Below are 17775 nucleotides of genomic sequence, written 5' to 3' on the forward strand. Positions count from 1 at the left end.
CCCTGTGGGTGTCTTACACAGGTACCTCAAATTCAGCATGTCTAAAACTGAACTGAAATCCACTCTCACCACACAGCCAAGTGATTCCTCCTCCAGTATCAAATGGCACTATAATACACCTGGTTACTCGAGCTAGGAACCCTGGAGTCTTTCTTGACCCTCCCGTGCATATATCCTATGTCTAATAGCTCACCAAATCCTGCACACTTGATCCCCTCAGGACCTCAGGAATGCTTTTACCTCTCTCCTTCCATGATTTCCGCCACTTCTCTACTCCAGGCTGCCATCGTCTCCTGCCTGGATATAGACGAAAGCCTCCCAGCAACTGATTTCTCCTTATCCACTCTCACTCTGCTGTAGTATGGTATCCACCAAATGCTGAAACACCCACTCAATATATTTACAACCACAGAAGGTTGTGTTTTTAGTATTACCCAATTTAGACATTAGAGCACCTAAATTCAAATCACAAAAAAGCAACCAAAACACAATAACACAATGAGAAAAATTCCCCAGTTTTATGAAACTGTTTTCATTTTTTGAAAGCTATGTTTCTCATATTTCAGTTTAATAAATTACAAAATTATTTCCAGAAGACACAGTTGTCTCTTAAAGATACCATACCTGAATAACAGCACTAAACCAACATGTATTGCCAACATTTTTCAGCCCAACTGGCCAACCATCAACTCTCCTCCAGTCATTGGGATTGGGGTTTTCTCCCCAGACTTCACAACGTTTTCTCTTTGAGCGTTTAGTTTCTGCAGAGTTTGCCTCGTGCATCCTGTATTATGCCAATATACCACACATCAAAAAAGGAAATAGTTACAGAACAACATACTACATGAAAGATTTCGGTAAACTTTCATAGATAATTCAAAATGCCAGAAAAACTATTTTGGGGTCATTTACTACCGAAAAATATAGTCACTGACTATATGAGGACACTTCAAAAAGCTCATGGAAAAGTAGAATTAAAAGATAATACAGATCTTTCCATGAACTTTTTGAAGTCCTCTTGTATAGTAACTGTAAGATTATAATGTAAGTGAAAAGCAAGATTTAAATACAGAAATCGTAATCCTTCCATAACAGAAATTATGATTAATAAGGTCCATCATAGATCTGAGTTGAGACTCACGACTATTTATGGTTACCATATTAAAAGTTTTAGATTTTAACAATAGCGCCCTATCTAAGGCCTCACCATTGAAAGGGGAAAGGAAGACACTGTGCTAAAAATAAGAACCTCTAAACTACCCAGCACATAAAACCCAGTCCTATTTCCTTGAAAGAAAAACTCAGCAGTGTGAGGGAATAAACATACCCAGAAACTGTTAGGCCACGATATTACTATTATTATTATTATTATTATTATTATTATTATTATTATTATTATTGGAACTGCATGTTTTTGAACAGTGCCAATCGCCAAATTAGTACCAATTCAAAAAATATATCCCCTGGTCACTTCTCAGACAGTGTAGGTGAGTGATAATTTGCATTTGAAAATAACTAATAGAATCTATAAAGTTTATAAAGCAAATACGTATTTATCAGATTCTTGAACGAGGCTGTTTTTTTCTCTAGCAACTGTTAACTACAAAACCTTGCAGACTTCCAGTCAAAGAGCACAGGCTGCAGTAAGAGCCATTTCATATTTGGCGTTTCCAGAAGTGAATCCGACGGGAAATAAGCTAATGTGAATTCAAAGTTTCTCCTAAAAGAAATTTAATTCAGGTGCCATCAAAGGAGCTTGCCAGTTTAAAAAAAAAAAAAAAAAAAAAGGAGCTTGCCAGAATTATTCCTGAGTGGCATTCACAGAGCTATTGCCTTTGACCTACATACAAATGTGAGGGGCAAAGATTATAAATTAAATCAAAAACCTGTTAAGCTCTCTTCCATCAGCTTGAATTTTGGGGGACTCCAGGAGACTCAAAGCAATGGCAGCCTGAAGATCATCTCTGTTATCATGAGTAAGGTCTATCACTTCTATAAGATAAATAGAAATTTTATTAGTCTATGTACAGAAAACACTGCCCTTCTGTCTGTAGTATGAGAAAAGAGGTAAAAATATTCACAAAACCAGATACACTCCCTGGTTCTCACTACAATGGCTCATCTGTGTAACAATTTTATTACTATAAGCCAAAGTCAAATGAATAACTTAGAGCTACATTGTAACCTTAGACTAGCCAACAGCACAGAAATAACAAGCTATTAAAATGCAATGAATCAAATACTCTTTTCTACAGTCTCATTCCACAAAGTCAAAAGTACACCCCATACCTGTAGGTTGAATAGTCTCTACGAAGCGCTCTGGCTCCTGAGCCCGTCCAAGGGCCTCAGCCATGCCCCACATCCAACCCAGTGATGACCACCAGGCCACTGCTGGAAGTGCCCAGGGCTCCCAAGCCAGGGTGGTGGTGGGTCAAAGGCCTCAGCCACGCCCCTCCAATGTCAGCATCCAGCCCAGAGATGACCATCAAGATGCTGCTGGAAGCACCCCAGGCTCTCAAGCTAAGGTGGAAGTGTGCCAAGGTCATCAGCCACACACCCCCACCCCCGACATCCACATCCAGCCCAGTGACAACCACCAAGCCGCTGCCACCAGAAGCTCCCTGGGTTCCCCTGCCAGAATGAGAGGGGAGCCACAAGCCTCAAACACGCCCCACCCTCCCTCCTCCCCCCTCCTCCCACCCTTATCCTTCCCCTTTCGCCTTTTCTCCTCCCCCACAACTGCCCCACATCATCTTAGAATGTAAAAACACCCCAATAATAATAAATTAATTAATCAAACAGAAAAAAATAGTCTCTATAGTATTTATCATAGAGAAACATTGGCTAATATTAAACATTCGAGGAACAGATATTTTCAATCTCACACAACCATTCTAGCAAATACAGGACATACTCCTCATTTTATGATGTCAGCATAACACCTAATATATCCTAACCCAGTCAAGAATAGTAAGAGAAAGGAAAAATGACAAACTCACACATGATCACAGATGCAAAATACCTAAACAAAATATTAGCAAGTAGAACCCACTAAGGTACCAAAATGTCACATATATTAAGAGCAGGTTGAATTCAATATAGGAATAAATATTGAATTAACATTAGAAAACTGACCAGTAAAATTCACTATCTTAACAGCTGGAGGAAAAAAATGATCATCTAATAGATAAAGAAAAAGTATTTGATAACATTCAAACTTCCATCAAAATAAAAACTCTAAACCAATTAGGAAAAGAATATTCTTAGGCTGAGAGAAAGTATCCATGAGAAGACCAACAGCAAACTTTGTACTTAACGATGAAATGTTAAATACATTTCCTTTAAAACCAAGAATGACAAACATGTCTACTATCAACTGCTTTTATTCACCATGGTTCTGGAAGTTCTGGCCAGTGCGATAAGAACCTAGAAAATATAAAGAATGGAAAATAAGAAGAAAGGCTGTCATAATTCACAGATAATAATGACCTATGAGGGAAACCCAAAATAATCTACAGAAAATAGTTATAATTCATAATAAGTGGTTAGATAAAAGATCAATACAAAAAAGTTAAATGAATTTCTACACAGAAGCAACAAAAAACATTTAATTAAAAAGAAAAAACACTGATACTACAAAACTGCAGTAATCAAGACAGTGTGCCACTGGCATAAGAACAGACATACAGATGGATAGAACAGAATTTAGAGTCCAGAAATAAATCCTCAGTTCCACCCGTGGCTCACTTGGGAGCATGTGGTGCTGACAGAAATAAATCCTCACATTTACCGTCAATAGATTTTCAACACAGGTACCAAGACAACTCAATAGGGAAAGAATATCTTTTCAACAAATGGTACTGGGACAATTGGATATCCACATGCAAAAGAATCAAGTTGAACCCATACCTAATATATACAAAAATGAACTCAAAATGGATCAAGCCCTCAAGGTAAAAGTTAAAACTATAAAACTCCTGGAAGAACACAAAGGAATAATCTTCATAATCTTGGATAAAGCAATGGCATCTTAGATATGACACTCAAAGCACAAAAATAAACAAATTTGGCATCATCAAAATAAAAAATCTTTCACCCAGCAATGACCACTGAGCCGCCACCAGAAACGCCCTGGGCTCCGAAGCCAGGGCAGTGGGGGTTGGGGGGGCGCCGAGGGCTTCAACCACAACCCGCTGGCATCTGCATCCAGCCCAGCAACGAGCAAGCCCAAGCTGGAACTGGTCTCTTCTGACAGAGTGAGAGGAGTGCCACAGGCCTCGACTACACCCCCCCTTCCTTCCTTCTCCTCCTACTCTATTTCCCTCCCCCTGCCTGACTTCCCCTGCCCCCCAACTGTTCCACAACATCTTAGAATGGAAAAAAAAATAATAATGTTAATAAATAAATAAATTTTTAAAAAGTAAAAGTAAAAATCCTTTGGATTTCAAAAGATACTGTATTAGTCCGTTTCTGGTGCTTATAACAAAATACACAGAACTGGGTAATTTGTAAGAAAACAAAATTTATTACTTACAGTTTCAGAGCCTGGAAAGTCCAAAGTCTAGAGAACACTTATGGTGAGGGCCTTCTTTGGTGGTGGCTTTACAGCAATGCAGAGGTCTCACGTGGTAGAAAATGGCAGAGCAGAGAGAGAAACAGACTCTTCATGCTCCCCTTTTAAAGCCCTCAGAACCACATCCCTGACCACCATTACCAATTGATTCATTATGGCATGGTCCTACAATCTACTCATCTCTTCAAGGCCCCACCTTTCAATTACCATAATACCCTCTTAACACTCTCACAGTGGGGGTCAAGTTTTGGGGGGGACACTCAATCTAAGGCAGACACCACCAAGATAGTAAAAAGACAAAGCACAGAATGGGAGAAAATTTTCATAAAACATGTACCAGATAAGGGGTCTATCAGAGAACATATAAAGAACTTTTGCCACTGAATAAACTGACAAATATCCCAATGTAAAAAATGGGCAAAGAATCTGAACAGACATTTCTCCAGAAAAGATCTACAAATGACCAATTAACACACCAAATGATGTTCAGCATCATTAGCCATTAAGGAGGTGCAAATCAAACCCACAATGATATACTTCACACCCACTAGGATGACTATTATCAAAAACAAAAAACAAAACCCGAAAACAGGCATTGGTGAGGATGTGGAGAAACTGGAACCTCTGCGCATTGCTGAGGGAAATGTAAAATGGCACTGCTGATTTCTTTGGTAGTCTGAAGGACTGAGTCTGGCAGTTCTTCAAAAAGTTAAGCATAGAAAGCTTCATGACATTGGACTTGGCAATGATTTCTTAGACATCATTTCTTTTCCTTCTTTTTATGGCAGCTCTCCACAGGGTATCACTTCTTGACACCAAAAGCAGAAAATGACAAATAGGAATAAATCAGGCTTAAAAATGTTTGTGCATGAAAAGATACAATCAACAGAGTGAAAGCGCAACCTATGAACAGGGAGAAAATATTTACAAACCATATATCTGATAAGTGCTTAATAATCAGAATATATAAAGAACTCCTTCAACTCAACAATAACAACAAAAAAATCAAATAACCTGATTAAGAATGGGCAAAAGTTTTGAATAGATATTTTCCCAAAGATGATGTACAAATTGCTAAAAAGCGTATGAAAAGATGCTCAACATCTTCTGATGTTAGAGAAATGCAAATCAAAACCACAATGAGATATCTCTTCACACCCACAGAGATGGCTACCAAAACAAAAATCAAAAAAATAACAACTTGGCAAAGATGTAAAGAAACTGGAACTCTCGTTCATTGCTGGTAGGATTTTAAAATGGTGCAACTGCTATAGAAAACAGTATGGAGGTTCCTTAAAAAATTAAAAATAGAACTGCCATATGATCCAGCAATCCAACTTATGGATATATATCCGAAAGAAGGGTCTAGAAGAGATATTTGCACATCCATGTTCATAGCAGTACTATTCACAGCAGCCGAGAGGTGAAAGCAACCCAAATGTCCATTGATGGATACATGGATGAACAAACTCTGATATATACATACAATGGATTATTTTGCTTTAAAAAGGAAGAAAGTTATGAGACATGGATGAACTCTCAAGACATTATGCAAAGTGAAATTAGCCAGTCACAAAAGCACAAACAGCATATTTCAACTTATATGATGTTCCTAGAAATTCACAGAGATACAAAGTAGACTTCTGGTTGCCAGCCGGGAGGAAAGAATGGAGGTTATTATTTAATGCATCCAGAGCCTCAGTTTTCCACGATGAAGAAGTTCTGGAAATGGCTGGTGGTAATGGTTGTAAAGTAATATGAATGTATTTAATACCACTGAATGGTGAACTAAAAAATAATTCAGATGGCAAATTGTTTTATGTGTATTTTACCAAAAAAAATCTTGTAAAATAAAAAAAAGAAGAAAGGGAATCTTGTCACATGTTACGACATGGATAAAACTTTAAGATATTATGCTAAATGAAATAAGCCAGTCAGAAAAAGACAAATACAAGGGTACTATAAAAAGTTCATGGGGCTGGCCAGTTAGCTGAGTTGGTCAGAGTGCAGCCTTATTAACACCAAGGTCACAGGTTTGGATCCAGCCTCAAAAAAAAAGTTCATGGAAAGATTCCTATTAGCTTTTAATTCTATTTTTCCACGAACTTTCTGAAGTACACTTTTGCTTAATGATTCCCATTATATGAAGTATCTAACATAGTCAAATTCATAGAAACAGAAAATTGAATGGTGGTTAACAGGGGCTGGGTGGAAAGCAGAAAGGGTTTAAGTGTAAAGGGGTTTGTTTAATGGGTATGGAGTTTCAGATTAGCAAGATGATAAAATTCTGGAGATCTGTTTCACAACAACATGAATATACTTAACACTACGGAACTCTACATTTAAAAATGGATAAAACAGTCTATGGCCATACCACCCTGAATAAAAAAATGGATATGATATAAAAATATCAAATATTTAAGATACACTTATATTTTGTTAATTTCTTACTATAATAAAAAAACAATTCCAATTAATATATTATCCAATAATCATTATTATGATAATATTACCATTTTGAACTCTCCAATGAAACAAAAAATCTAGGCAACAATCATTAATGGCTGCTGAAAACACTAAGTGGGAAACTCCATAATAAGAAATCAAGCTGACAATACCTGAACACACTAATAATTTTCACAACACAAAAAGTGGACAATCCGACATTATTTGCTTCTTGATATGACAAAATAGGAAATATACACACAACACTACCTATGACACAGTCATGCCCAATAAGCATCTAAGTTCATAAGAAAGATGGGACAAAAAAATCCATTTAAAGACACCACAGGGGGCCGGCCCGTGGCTCACTCGGGAGAGTGTGGTGCTGATAAAGACACCACAGGAATGCAATAAACAAATTTCAGAATGTGTGAAATCTGACAAAACAAAGGACTTGATTTCTTCAGAGAGATTTGCAAGAAAAAAAGGGGGAGAGACTTACAGAGAAAGAAAGTCTTAACAGACACTTCAAACATATTTTATGTTCTAATTTATTTGGCTCCTTATTCTCGCAAACCAACTCCAAACATTGTTAATGAGACATTCAGGTAAATATCTACACTGGAATCTGATGAGATTTAAAGTGTGATAAGGCTGCAGTAATGAAAAATAAAGTATCCTCTTTTAGAAATATTACCCAAAGAGTTAAACATATAATTATTACATGACTCAGCAATTCTACTTCTAGGTGTATACCCAAAACTGAAAACAGATACTCAATGAAATTTAATGGAAAACATGAAATTTTGAGATATCACAAATCTAATACTGCAGATCAGTGGGTAAGTACATATGGAGGAAAAATCTAACTGTATGCCTATCTTATGCCATACCAAAAAAAAAAAAAATCCATTTCAGATAAATAAAAGATTTAAATGGTGTGACATATATATTTGGTCTACCGCCTTTTAAGAATTTTTTTTTTTTTTTTAAAAGTTTTATTTTGTCGATATACATTTTGGCTGATTATTGCTCCCCATCACCAAAACCTCCCTCTCTTCTCCCTCCCCCAATCCTTTTAAGAATTTTAAGAGGCATACAACTCCTAAAATCTGGTAATCTGCAGTGTTAATGTCGTTTTGTATGCTAATGAGTTGACTGACGGCAGGCAGCCCCTAGGTAGATTCAGAATGGGAGCTGATCACAGAGAGACCAAGGTATAATTAGAGGGTTGGGACTTTGGCCCCACCCCACACCTCTGGGGAGGGGGCAGGGATTGAAGGTTAAATTGACTACCAATGGCCAAAGATTTAATCAGACATAAGCACATAATGAAGCCTCCATAAAAGCCCAAAAGGACACAGTTTGGATGACCTTCCAGGTAGCTGAATATGTGGAGGTTCCTGGAGGGTAGCACACCCAGAGAAAGCATGGAAGCTCCGCACCGCCTCCCACATGCCCTGCCCTGTGCATCTCCTCATCTGTATTCTTTATAATAAACCAGTAACTGTAAGTAAAATGTTTCCCTGAGTTCTGTGAGCCACTCTAGCAAGTTAATGAAACCCGAGGAGGGGGGTGTGGGAACCCCCATTTATAGTCAGTGCTTGAGACTGGCATAGGTTGTGGGAAGTAGTCTTGTGGGATTGAGCCCTTAATTTGTGGCATCTGACACCATCTCAAGGTAGACAGTATCAGAAATGAATTGAATTAGAAGACACCCAGCTAGTGTCTACTGTGGAACTGACTGACTGGTTGCTGGTAGGGAGAAATCTCACACTCCTTAGTGACCAGAGAGGCCACAGAAATTTTCCGTGTTGAAAGTTAAGTGACAGGAAATAAGATAAACTGTTTTTTCCCTCAATATTCGTACAAATGTGAAAAGCAAAACATTACAATTTTAGAAGAAAATATAAGAGAATATCCTTATGACCTCAGGGTATAGAAGGAATTCTATACAAAAAACACAAACAACAGAAAAAGAATGACAAATGCAAATGAAATGAAATTTAGCTCTAGCTTATCACCAGAGTGTAAAAACACAGGTCACCAACAAGGAGAAGATATATATAAAATACAAATCAAAAGAAATGGATTAATATCAGTAAGGATATGTAAGGTCAGTATCAGTAAGATATACATCAAGAATAATATCAAAAATAAAGTCAACATCAGTAAGATAATATCAAGAATCATGACACAGAAGTTCCACATAGGAGGAAACATGATGGCCAAAAAAGAAAAGATACTCAATCTCATCACTGATTTTAAAAACTCTAATTAAAAGAAATATATCATTGCACATCAAAAGGACTGTCAATAATTTAACAATCCTAACATGTTTGAGAGCAATGGTTACTCTCAAACCCTATTAATGGGAGTAAAAATAAGTAAAAAATCATCTTGGAAAACACTGTCATTACCTATAAAGTTGATGAAAACGTTTTAATACCCACCAACTATATAGCTAGGTATGCACACTAAAGAAACTTGTATACATGCACAAGAAACATGAATCCAAACGGCTCACAGCAGCCTTGCCTATAATAGCAAAAACTTCAAAACAACACAAAAGTCAATCAACAAATACACACAACTGTGGTATATTCAAACCATGGAATTACTACACACTGGTGAAAATGAACTACAGTTCTACCTTTCAACATGGGTGAGTCTCAAAAAGAAAAATGTCAACTGAAGAAAAATCGCACTGTGCACAAAAGACACATACAAGAATATTTGCAGCAGCTCTATTCAGAACAGCTCAAAACTCAAACAGCCCAAACATCCAATAACACTGTTTGACCCAGCTGATGGGTCCCTCCTCCTGGAGGCCTCCCTGGCTTCCAGATTATCACCTTTCTGCTTTTTCCCAGATATGCTCCACTTCCCCAGACCTCTGAATGCTGGGATCATCCAGTGCTTGGTGGCTGAGCCTTTTCCTCTTTCCTGCATCCACTCTCTTGGAGAGCATGTCAGTGTCACAGCTTTACATACCCTTTATAAGCTATAATTCCAAGTTTGTCTCCAGCCTGGGTCTCTGTGGAGTATCCATACAGCAAATGTACTTCCCAGGGCCTGGTTTTCCAAAGCCTCACAGTTTCAAATATTGACCTTGCAAAGGACAGGAAATTTTCTCCAGGCTATATAGTGTCTGTTGTAAGATAAAAAACTGTAACACAGCAAGGTTGCTGGCTCAAAGACAGACAGGCTACTGATTGATATATAAAGATACTGGGAAATTGCTTTAAGAAGAGAATGTTTGCTAAAATCATGCTTTTGTTGCAAACTGCATTATGGAAGGTCACCTTGCCTGTCTTATTGAATGTTACCAGCTTCTATTGTTAAACTTGTTAAAACTGTACTTAGAAAAAACCCCACCTATGTTCTCTTCCAGTAACTTCCTGGTCTGGAGAATAAATGCGGGAAGAGAACCCCAATTCACGGTTAATTTCCCAAATGGAAGGAATGCCTTGTTCTTGAGGGTTCTGGGAGATTAACCCCTTTTCGGGGCTTCTCACTGCTCAGAAGAGATGGGCTTTGAGTAATCTCTGGCAGCTCCGTCACCCAGGGGAAAAGGGGTGACAAATCCGTGGGATGCAAACAACAGGTCTCTACCCTGAACTGTGAACCGGGGTCTCCAGTGCCTTTCTGCCACCTGCATCTGAATGTCTAACCTGCATTTCAAACTTAATATAACTAAAACTGATCTCTTCATCTTCCATCCTAAATCTTCTCCACATGCAATAATTCCCATCTCGGTTAAGTGCGACTCCAACCTGTCATCGGCTTAGGGAAAAAACCTGGCATCACCTTTAACTCCTCTCTTCCTCTCATAACCCTCATCTCCTCTGTAGGCAAATCCTATTGCCTTTCCCTTAAAAACACCACACAGCCAGAATTAAAGCACTTCTCTCCTCCATTGCTGAGTCCCATGCTCCTCACTACCCCCTACCCCGCACTCTGTTCTCAACACAGTAGTCAGAATGATCTTTAGAAAATGGAAACCAGTTTACATCATTCCTTTGCTCCAAACTCTCCAATGGCTACCCATCTAACTCAGAACAAAAGCCAGCACTTAGGAGGGCTCTGCGTGATGCGCCTCACTCACTAAGCCTCGGTCCGGCCTCTCCTCTCGTGGCTCCTTAAACAAGCCCAGGTGCATTCCCATCCTAGCGCCTCACGTGACTTCCTTCCTCCCTCCCTCACCTCCCTTGCACCTTCTCAAAAGGTCCACCCTATTTGAAGTCCAGTCCGGCACTCCTTTTTTCATTTCTTTCATTCTATCCTTTATTTTTCTCCATGGTACTTATCACACTCTAATATGCCATATCATTTATTTGTTAATTTCCCCCCACTATAAAATACACTACATGAAAGCAGGGATTCAAGAGAGCTTGGCACAATAGTTGGTGGTGATTAAATGGGTGCTAAATAATGAATGAATAAATGAATGAATGAAACCTTTTAAGTGTTTGGAATTGTGCCTGCTACATAGTAATGGCTCCATAATTAGCTATTATTACAATTATTTCCAAAGGGTTGATGTGATTGATACAGAACTCACATACACTCACTCCTTATTTTCTGCTAGTTCAGAGAAGAACCAGGACAAGACATACGCACTTGCTAACACTTCTTTGTTGGCAGCACTCCCCTCTACTTCAGATGGTTCTGTAGCAGTGGTGTCTTGACTGGGCTCCTTCACTCTTGCATCAGTGAGAAGGCTGACTGCCTGGGTGATGTCACCATTACTGGCCTAAGCAGGGAAAAAGGCAACAGGAATTTCAGAAGGAAAGCATCATAGAATCTAAAATACATGGAAAGTTAGTTTTTTGGTTATAACTGCTTACTGCTCTGGTGACATACTGAGTAAGTTTAGGCATAATTCGGGGGTAGAATGTAGAAAAAAGAGAGTAAGAAAAAAGAGACAGCAAGTCTAACATGCTTAAAGCATATATCAAACACATAGTTACAGGAAGAGAGTTGTCATGCTCTTATCTCCCACAACATGCAAACGAAACCAAAATCTTTTCTTTTTTTTTCCCTATAAAAAGATGACCAGTAAGGGGATCTCAACCCTTGGCTTGGTGTTGTCAGCACCACGCTCAGCCAGTGAGCTACCCGGCCATCCCTATATAGGATCCGAACCCGTGGCCTCGGTGTTATCAGCACCGTACTCTCCCGAGTGAGCCACGGGCCAGCCCAAAACCAAAATCTTGCTGAAGAGTTGTTCTTATGGCTTAAGATACCACTACTCTGGACTTCACAGAATAGTTAAGACATCAAAAAAGGGGGGTGGCAATTAACAGAGATTCTACAGGAAGTCAACCTCTACAATAAAAGTGCCAAGCAGTTACCATATTTTATAGTGGTGACCATACTTGTTTTCAACTTTTTTTAGAAAAAAATTCTAACATATACAACAGTTGAGTGAATAATTGAACCCCATGTACCCATCATTTCAACAATTATCAAATCATTGCCAATCCTGTTTTATCTATACTGCTGATCATCCTCTCCCAGATATCTTGAAGCAAATCCTAAGCATCAACACTTCAGAATGTATCTTTTTTTAATCTAACACACAATGCTATTATCATATCCTGAGTAACAGCTTTTTTAACATCAAATAACCAGTTCACACTTCCCTGACTCAAATATTGTTTAGTTAGTTGGTTTGAATCAGGATCCATATAAGCTTTATACAATGAAACTGGTTGTTATATTTCTTAAATCTCTTTTATCCTGTAGGAAACCCCTATCACGAGTCTCCCCATCCCTTTATAATTTACATGTTGAAGATATTGAGTCATTTGACCTGCAGAGCTTCTGTCCCTATATGCGCTTTCATTTTGGCATAAAAATAGCTTGAACTGACATAACTATGAAATGAACAGCTGTTTTAAAGCCTGTTGACTAATAGGGGTCTGGAAACCAACCTTTAGAGCTTCGTGAAGAAAGGAAGGGTCCTGAATGCCAGTGATTTCTCTCAGTTGATTTAACAGCATTTGACAGCTCTATATTTGAGAAACAAAAAAACCACAGATATACGTCAGTCAGAAAGTACACTGGGCACATTTAAAGAATAAGTAAAAGTATCTTGGATAAACAGAGCCTGACACTTGCATTTTTTACTCTAAAGAACTGAAAAGCTTGAAGTAACAAAGTATTGACATGTCAGATGTATTCCGAAATGCCAACTCTATTACTCTTTAAAAAGTTTAATCGTAGGAAATACTTTTGGCATTTGTGAAAGGTGAGTAAACAATAAAACTACAAATATATAAAACATCTAAATGTAATATTCTGTATTAAAATGTAATGAAGACTTAAAGTGCCTCATATTTTTCTTTCTGTAGGCAGTGCATAAGTAGGTCATATAAAGAGTCCAGGGAATTTGCATGAATGTGAAGATGTGCTATTTTAAGCTTTACTGCACATGCCATTTGTGTGTGTCAATTTTCACTGACAATAAGTTTCCAATCATTTAATTAACAAATGATGCCATCAACAACATATTTAAAACTTTAGGTTTGACTGCTTTAAAAAGTATAGCTAAAGCTAAGAATTTTCTGAACTGTTAAATAAAATGTATAATTCCAGAGGGAATGAATTACAGAATGTTTTCTCTTCATTAATCTGAATCATGGAAAAACTTACCTTGTTAACTTCCAGCTACCACAAGATCAGTTTATAACTACTTCTCAGCCTTAAAATCTTTACCCTAGCATTTAATTCTGTTTTGCACAAGGACAAAAGTTAACACAAAACACCTACTTACAAGTAAAGCTCAATTTAAACAACTGGCTGGCTCAACTTGAGACACAATGACCTTTTCAATGAATATTGAAAACAAAATAGTTCAAAATTAATTCAGCAAGAAAAAAATCTAATTTATACCATTCCTAAGGTTATGCTAAAATTAAGTCCTGATTCAATACTTGATACTTCACCATTAACTACCCTTCGGTTAGTAGTATGCCTCAGAGAAACAGTCTACAAACATTTACTGCCAGCTGAAATACAAACAATATCCTATGTTCTTCAACAGTGGAGGGCCCAGTGCAACACTTAAAAGTATCATACAACTAGAAATAACTAATTGAAACATCCCCCTACTTGAAACAGTATGAACAATCTTTCTGTTCTAGTCATAAGCTATAGTCATAGGCTGGAAATGGAACCCTACCCTGCTGAGACCAGCAGGCTTTGAGGCTATGAGTCTTGTTAAAGCCAGTCATCGCCTGTGCACTGGGAGAGTGATTAACAGATTAAAAGGTGTACAGATTTATCCTTGGCAACAGCTGAAAATACAAGCATGTGATTTTTAGAAAAATAAAGTATTAAATTTGTTTTCCCAAATTAATTCTGATTTCATTTATTTTACTGTGGAAAAGTATGTGAACCTATGTATCTCAATAATACACAATTTTTAAAAACACCACAATCAATATAGCCAAAAAAGGATAGAATAATTGGGAGGGGGAATAAGTAGCATATTAATACCAAGAAGGTAACAATGGGATAGATAATCGCATCTTCATCTGGAATTACTCTGAATAGCAATTAACGCAATTTACAGAAAATAATCCCAGTAAAAAATAATAGCTAATAAGGCTGGCTGGTTAGCTCAGTTGGTTAGACTGTGGTGTTATAACACCAATGTCAAGGGTTCAGATCCTTGAACCAGCCTGCCACCAAAAAAAAAAAAAAAAAAAAAAAAAAAAAAGCCAAAACACAAAATAGCAACAACAAAAAAATAGCTAACATACACTGCTTACTTTTAGCCAGTGCTGTTCTAAACATTTCGCATGTATTAACTAAATTAACTCATTTAACCCTCATAAAAATCTTGTAAGGTAGGTATTATGTCCACTTGACAGAAAACTGATGCACAGAGAGGTTAAGTAACTTATACAAGTTTATTGGTTCTAAAGGGTAGAGCTGGGATTTGAACCCAGGCTGCCTGACTCCAGTCTCTACTCTAACCACTATGCCAGACTGTATGTGAGAAGACAAAGAAATAGGCAATAACTGTTTGATGCAAAACAGTGCAAATATTTCATTCTTGTATTTTGACCATGATCTTTGCATCTTAACAAGTATCCTACTTCTTTATTTTGCCTGCCTTTATACAGTCACAAGTTTGATTACTTAGTACAATCTGTTCCAAATGAGCTATCATCATGAAGTGGAGAGGGGAATACTATATATTTGACTGAATCTAAGGTGCCATCGGTTATAGACTAAGAAAAAAAACCTGCTGCTCCTTAAACTATGACACAATGCCTTAATGACAGTCCTTCCCAGGACACATGAATTGGTCACACCAGCTTCTTGTAGTTCTGAATTTTCTCATTTATGTTAAGGAATATAGCAATTTCCCCTACTCCTAGGTACACTGCGTGGCATGTGACAAGCAATTCTTCTGCATATTTCTCAGTAACAAAACTTAACACAGCTTAATACACCCATGGTATCTTCCTTTATAGGTTGCATAAGTTACTTGATTGTAGCGTTGCAAGAAAATTTGAAACTGCAATCATTCCTCCAATGATAAATGTTATGCTTCACATAAAATCATATTTATATCCCACTGTTCTGTTCCTATGCCTTTCTTCATACACAGGTTTTTTGGTTTTTTATTTCAATGTTGAATCACAGTGTAATCTTTTAAAAGAGATTTTAAATGGCAAGTAAACTGTGTGGTACTAACACTGCATATAACTTGACTATCATGATGGTAGGAACAGCTATGACCAAGTCCACAGATGTGCAGACAACGACAACTACATCACATCTGCTACTTAGATGATAGTAAATGTAAGGGACATCTTGATTTCAGAGATCTTAAATGCCAAATAAATGTGAATCGATGAAACATGATATTCAAATATTAAATAATTTACTAACTATTTACATTTGGCCTTGGATTAAAGTTAGTTACACTCTAGTATTACAACTCCCCTTTCTCCACTTGTAATAGGTAGCAATGGACATCAGTACATCTAGAATAACGCTTTCAGGAAAGGGAAAATAAACTCATTTCCCTTTTTTAAAAGCTATTGGGCAAAGATGACAATTATTCAAAATTATTTTGTACAGCTCCAAGAACAATGTTCTATGTGGTAATTCAAATACACACTCTTAATCTTGCCAAAGACCTGACTCGACCCTTAACCTGCTGAACCTCTTCTACTCAATTCCCTACCTTACAAACTCACTCTCTCATGCCCTGGAGTGCTGCTCCTATTACCTCTAGTAATATCTCCTACATTGTACATTGCTGAAGTAAAGAACACCAGCCTACAGTCAAGGGATAGACTGGTTTTACCTCCTCCATAAAGTTGTTCCAAGAACTGTGGTTCATACGATTCTCTCCCCGTTCTAATCTCCCATGCTGAGTGAACAAATGAGTCTGTGAATGAATGGCACTTACAGTCTTTACCTGGTATTTCTCATTATACAGTTCTCTAATTATTTTAAATATAAAATTCTTGGCTGGCTAGTTAGCTCAGTTGGTTGGAGTGTGGTGTTAATAACACCAAGCTCAAGGGTTCAGTTCCCCAGACTGGCTTTCCACAAAAAAAAAAAAAGAGAGAGAGAAAGAAAAGAGTAAAATTCTTACCTCCCTTAAAGCAAGGTTCATACAACATACTGCCTAATTTAAATTATCTAAAGGATAGTGCTGATAATAATTGTAACATTTCTGAACACCTAATTTTATGTCAGGAAACTTAGGCACCTTACATACATGTAATCCTTATAACAACCTCAAAAGGTAAGCATTGTGCAAACTAGAAAATTAAGGTTTACAAAACCTATTTATTATCAAATGTCTTGAACTAAGAAATAAATTGAAGGTAGCTATTAAGAGTCTGAACAACATATTTCACAAAAATTGTACTATGCTATTGACATGCAACACATGCAACTGCTATGACATGACTCGGTCTTACAAATACTTAGCTAAACCTAAGTTTGCAACAGTACCCACATCCCAAATCCTAATAAATACTATGTACTGTCCATTAGTTTTACAGTAACAAATGAAACTCATGAGGATCCTATTGTATGACTAACTCACAGTTTCTTCTGAACTTCACAGAAAGTGGATTTAAATATTAACGTCACTCTAACTACATTGCTATGTATAAAGTACATACCCAATAGGAGACAAGACAAAGCTTGTGTTCCTGTCACAATGAGGTCAAATAACTGGCAAGAGCCAACAGGTTTGCATTTCCTTAGCTAAACTCAAATTGCTTTCACAAAACAAAAATCACTCTCTTTTCTTGCTCAGAAGAAGTAAAGAAAGACAGGCACACAAAAGTCTCTAGAAGGAAGGATCTCAAGCTTTCTGACCTCAGCTCCTCACTCACTCAGTGGTTTTGGTGCAATCCAGTCCACTTCCCAGGACTGATATTTTCTTAGCAAAAATAATAACTCAACTCACAATAAGCAATAAACAGAATTATTCAGACAATAAAAACATTAAGCTATCAAGTTTTTGTAACAAACAATAATTGGCCTAATCCTACCAAATTAAAACTCTCTGATCAAATAAGGCAAAATTTCTAATTACTAATCTCTAAAAGGCCTAACTAAGCATTGGACTGAGGTGCTTTCTAAATTATTCCATTCCTTCAAACAGGGATGCTATTTTTTCATCTTTCTGATGCACATATTTCCTGATCTCAACTGTCTAGTCTTAGGAAGATATTTCTAAATTTAAAAACAAGTAAATAATTGATAAA

At 37.3% G+C, this 17775-nt stretch overlaps 1 protein-coding gene across 8 annotated transcripts in view; it reads right to left on the bottom strand.

Annotated features, from left to right (window-relative positions):
* Positions 1–17775, bottom strand: part of USP28 (ubiquitin specific peptidase 28) — a 55985-nt gene that overhangs the window by 29285 nt on the left and 8925 nt on the right. For 6 of the 8 annotated variants that reach the window (XM_063094461.1, XM_063094462.1, XM_063094459.1 and 3 more), the window contains exons 2-5: positions 12958–13035; positions 11642–11774; positions 1887–1992; positions 625–784 (exon numbers count right to left, since the gene is read on the bottom strand). In XM_063094461.1, the coding sequence (XP_062950531.1) occupies positions 625–784; positions 1887–1992; positions 11642–11774; positions 12958–13035 (477 nt within the window). Of the gene's footprint in view, positions 1–624; positions 785–1886; positions 1993–11641; positions 11775–12957; positions 13036–13678; positions 13748–17775 lie in introns of those variants that run through there. The other 2 variants (XM_063094458.1, XM_063094463.1) reach the window with 2 other exon arrangements.

The sequence above is a fragment of the Cynocephalus volans genome, chromosome 4 (genome assembly GCF_027409185.1).
Source record: "Cynocephalus volans isolate mCynVol1 chromosome 4, mCynVol1.pri, whole genome shotgun sequence".
Classification (NCBI taxonomy): Eukaryota; Metazoa; Chordata; class Mammalia; order Dermoptera; family Cynocephalidae; genus Cynocephalus; species Cynocephalus volans.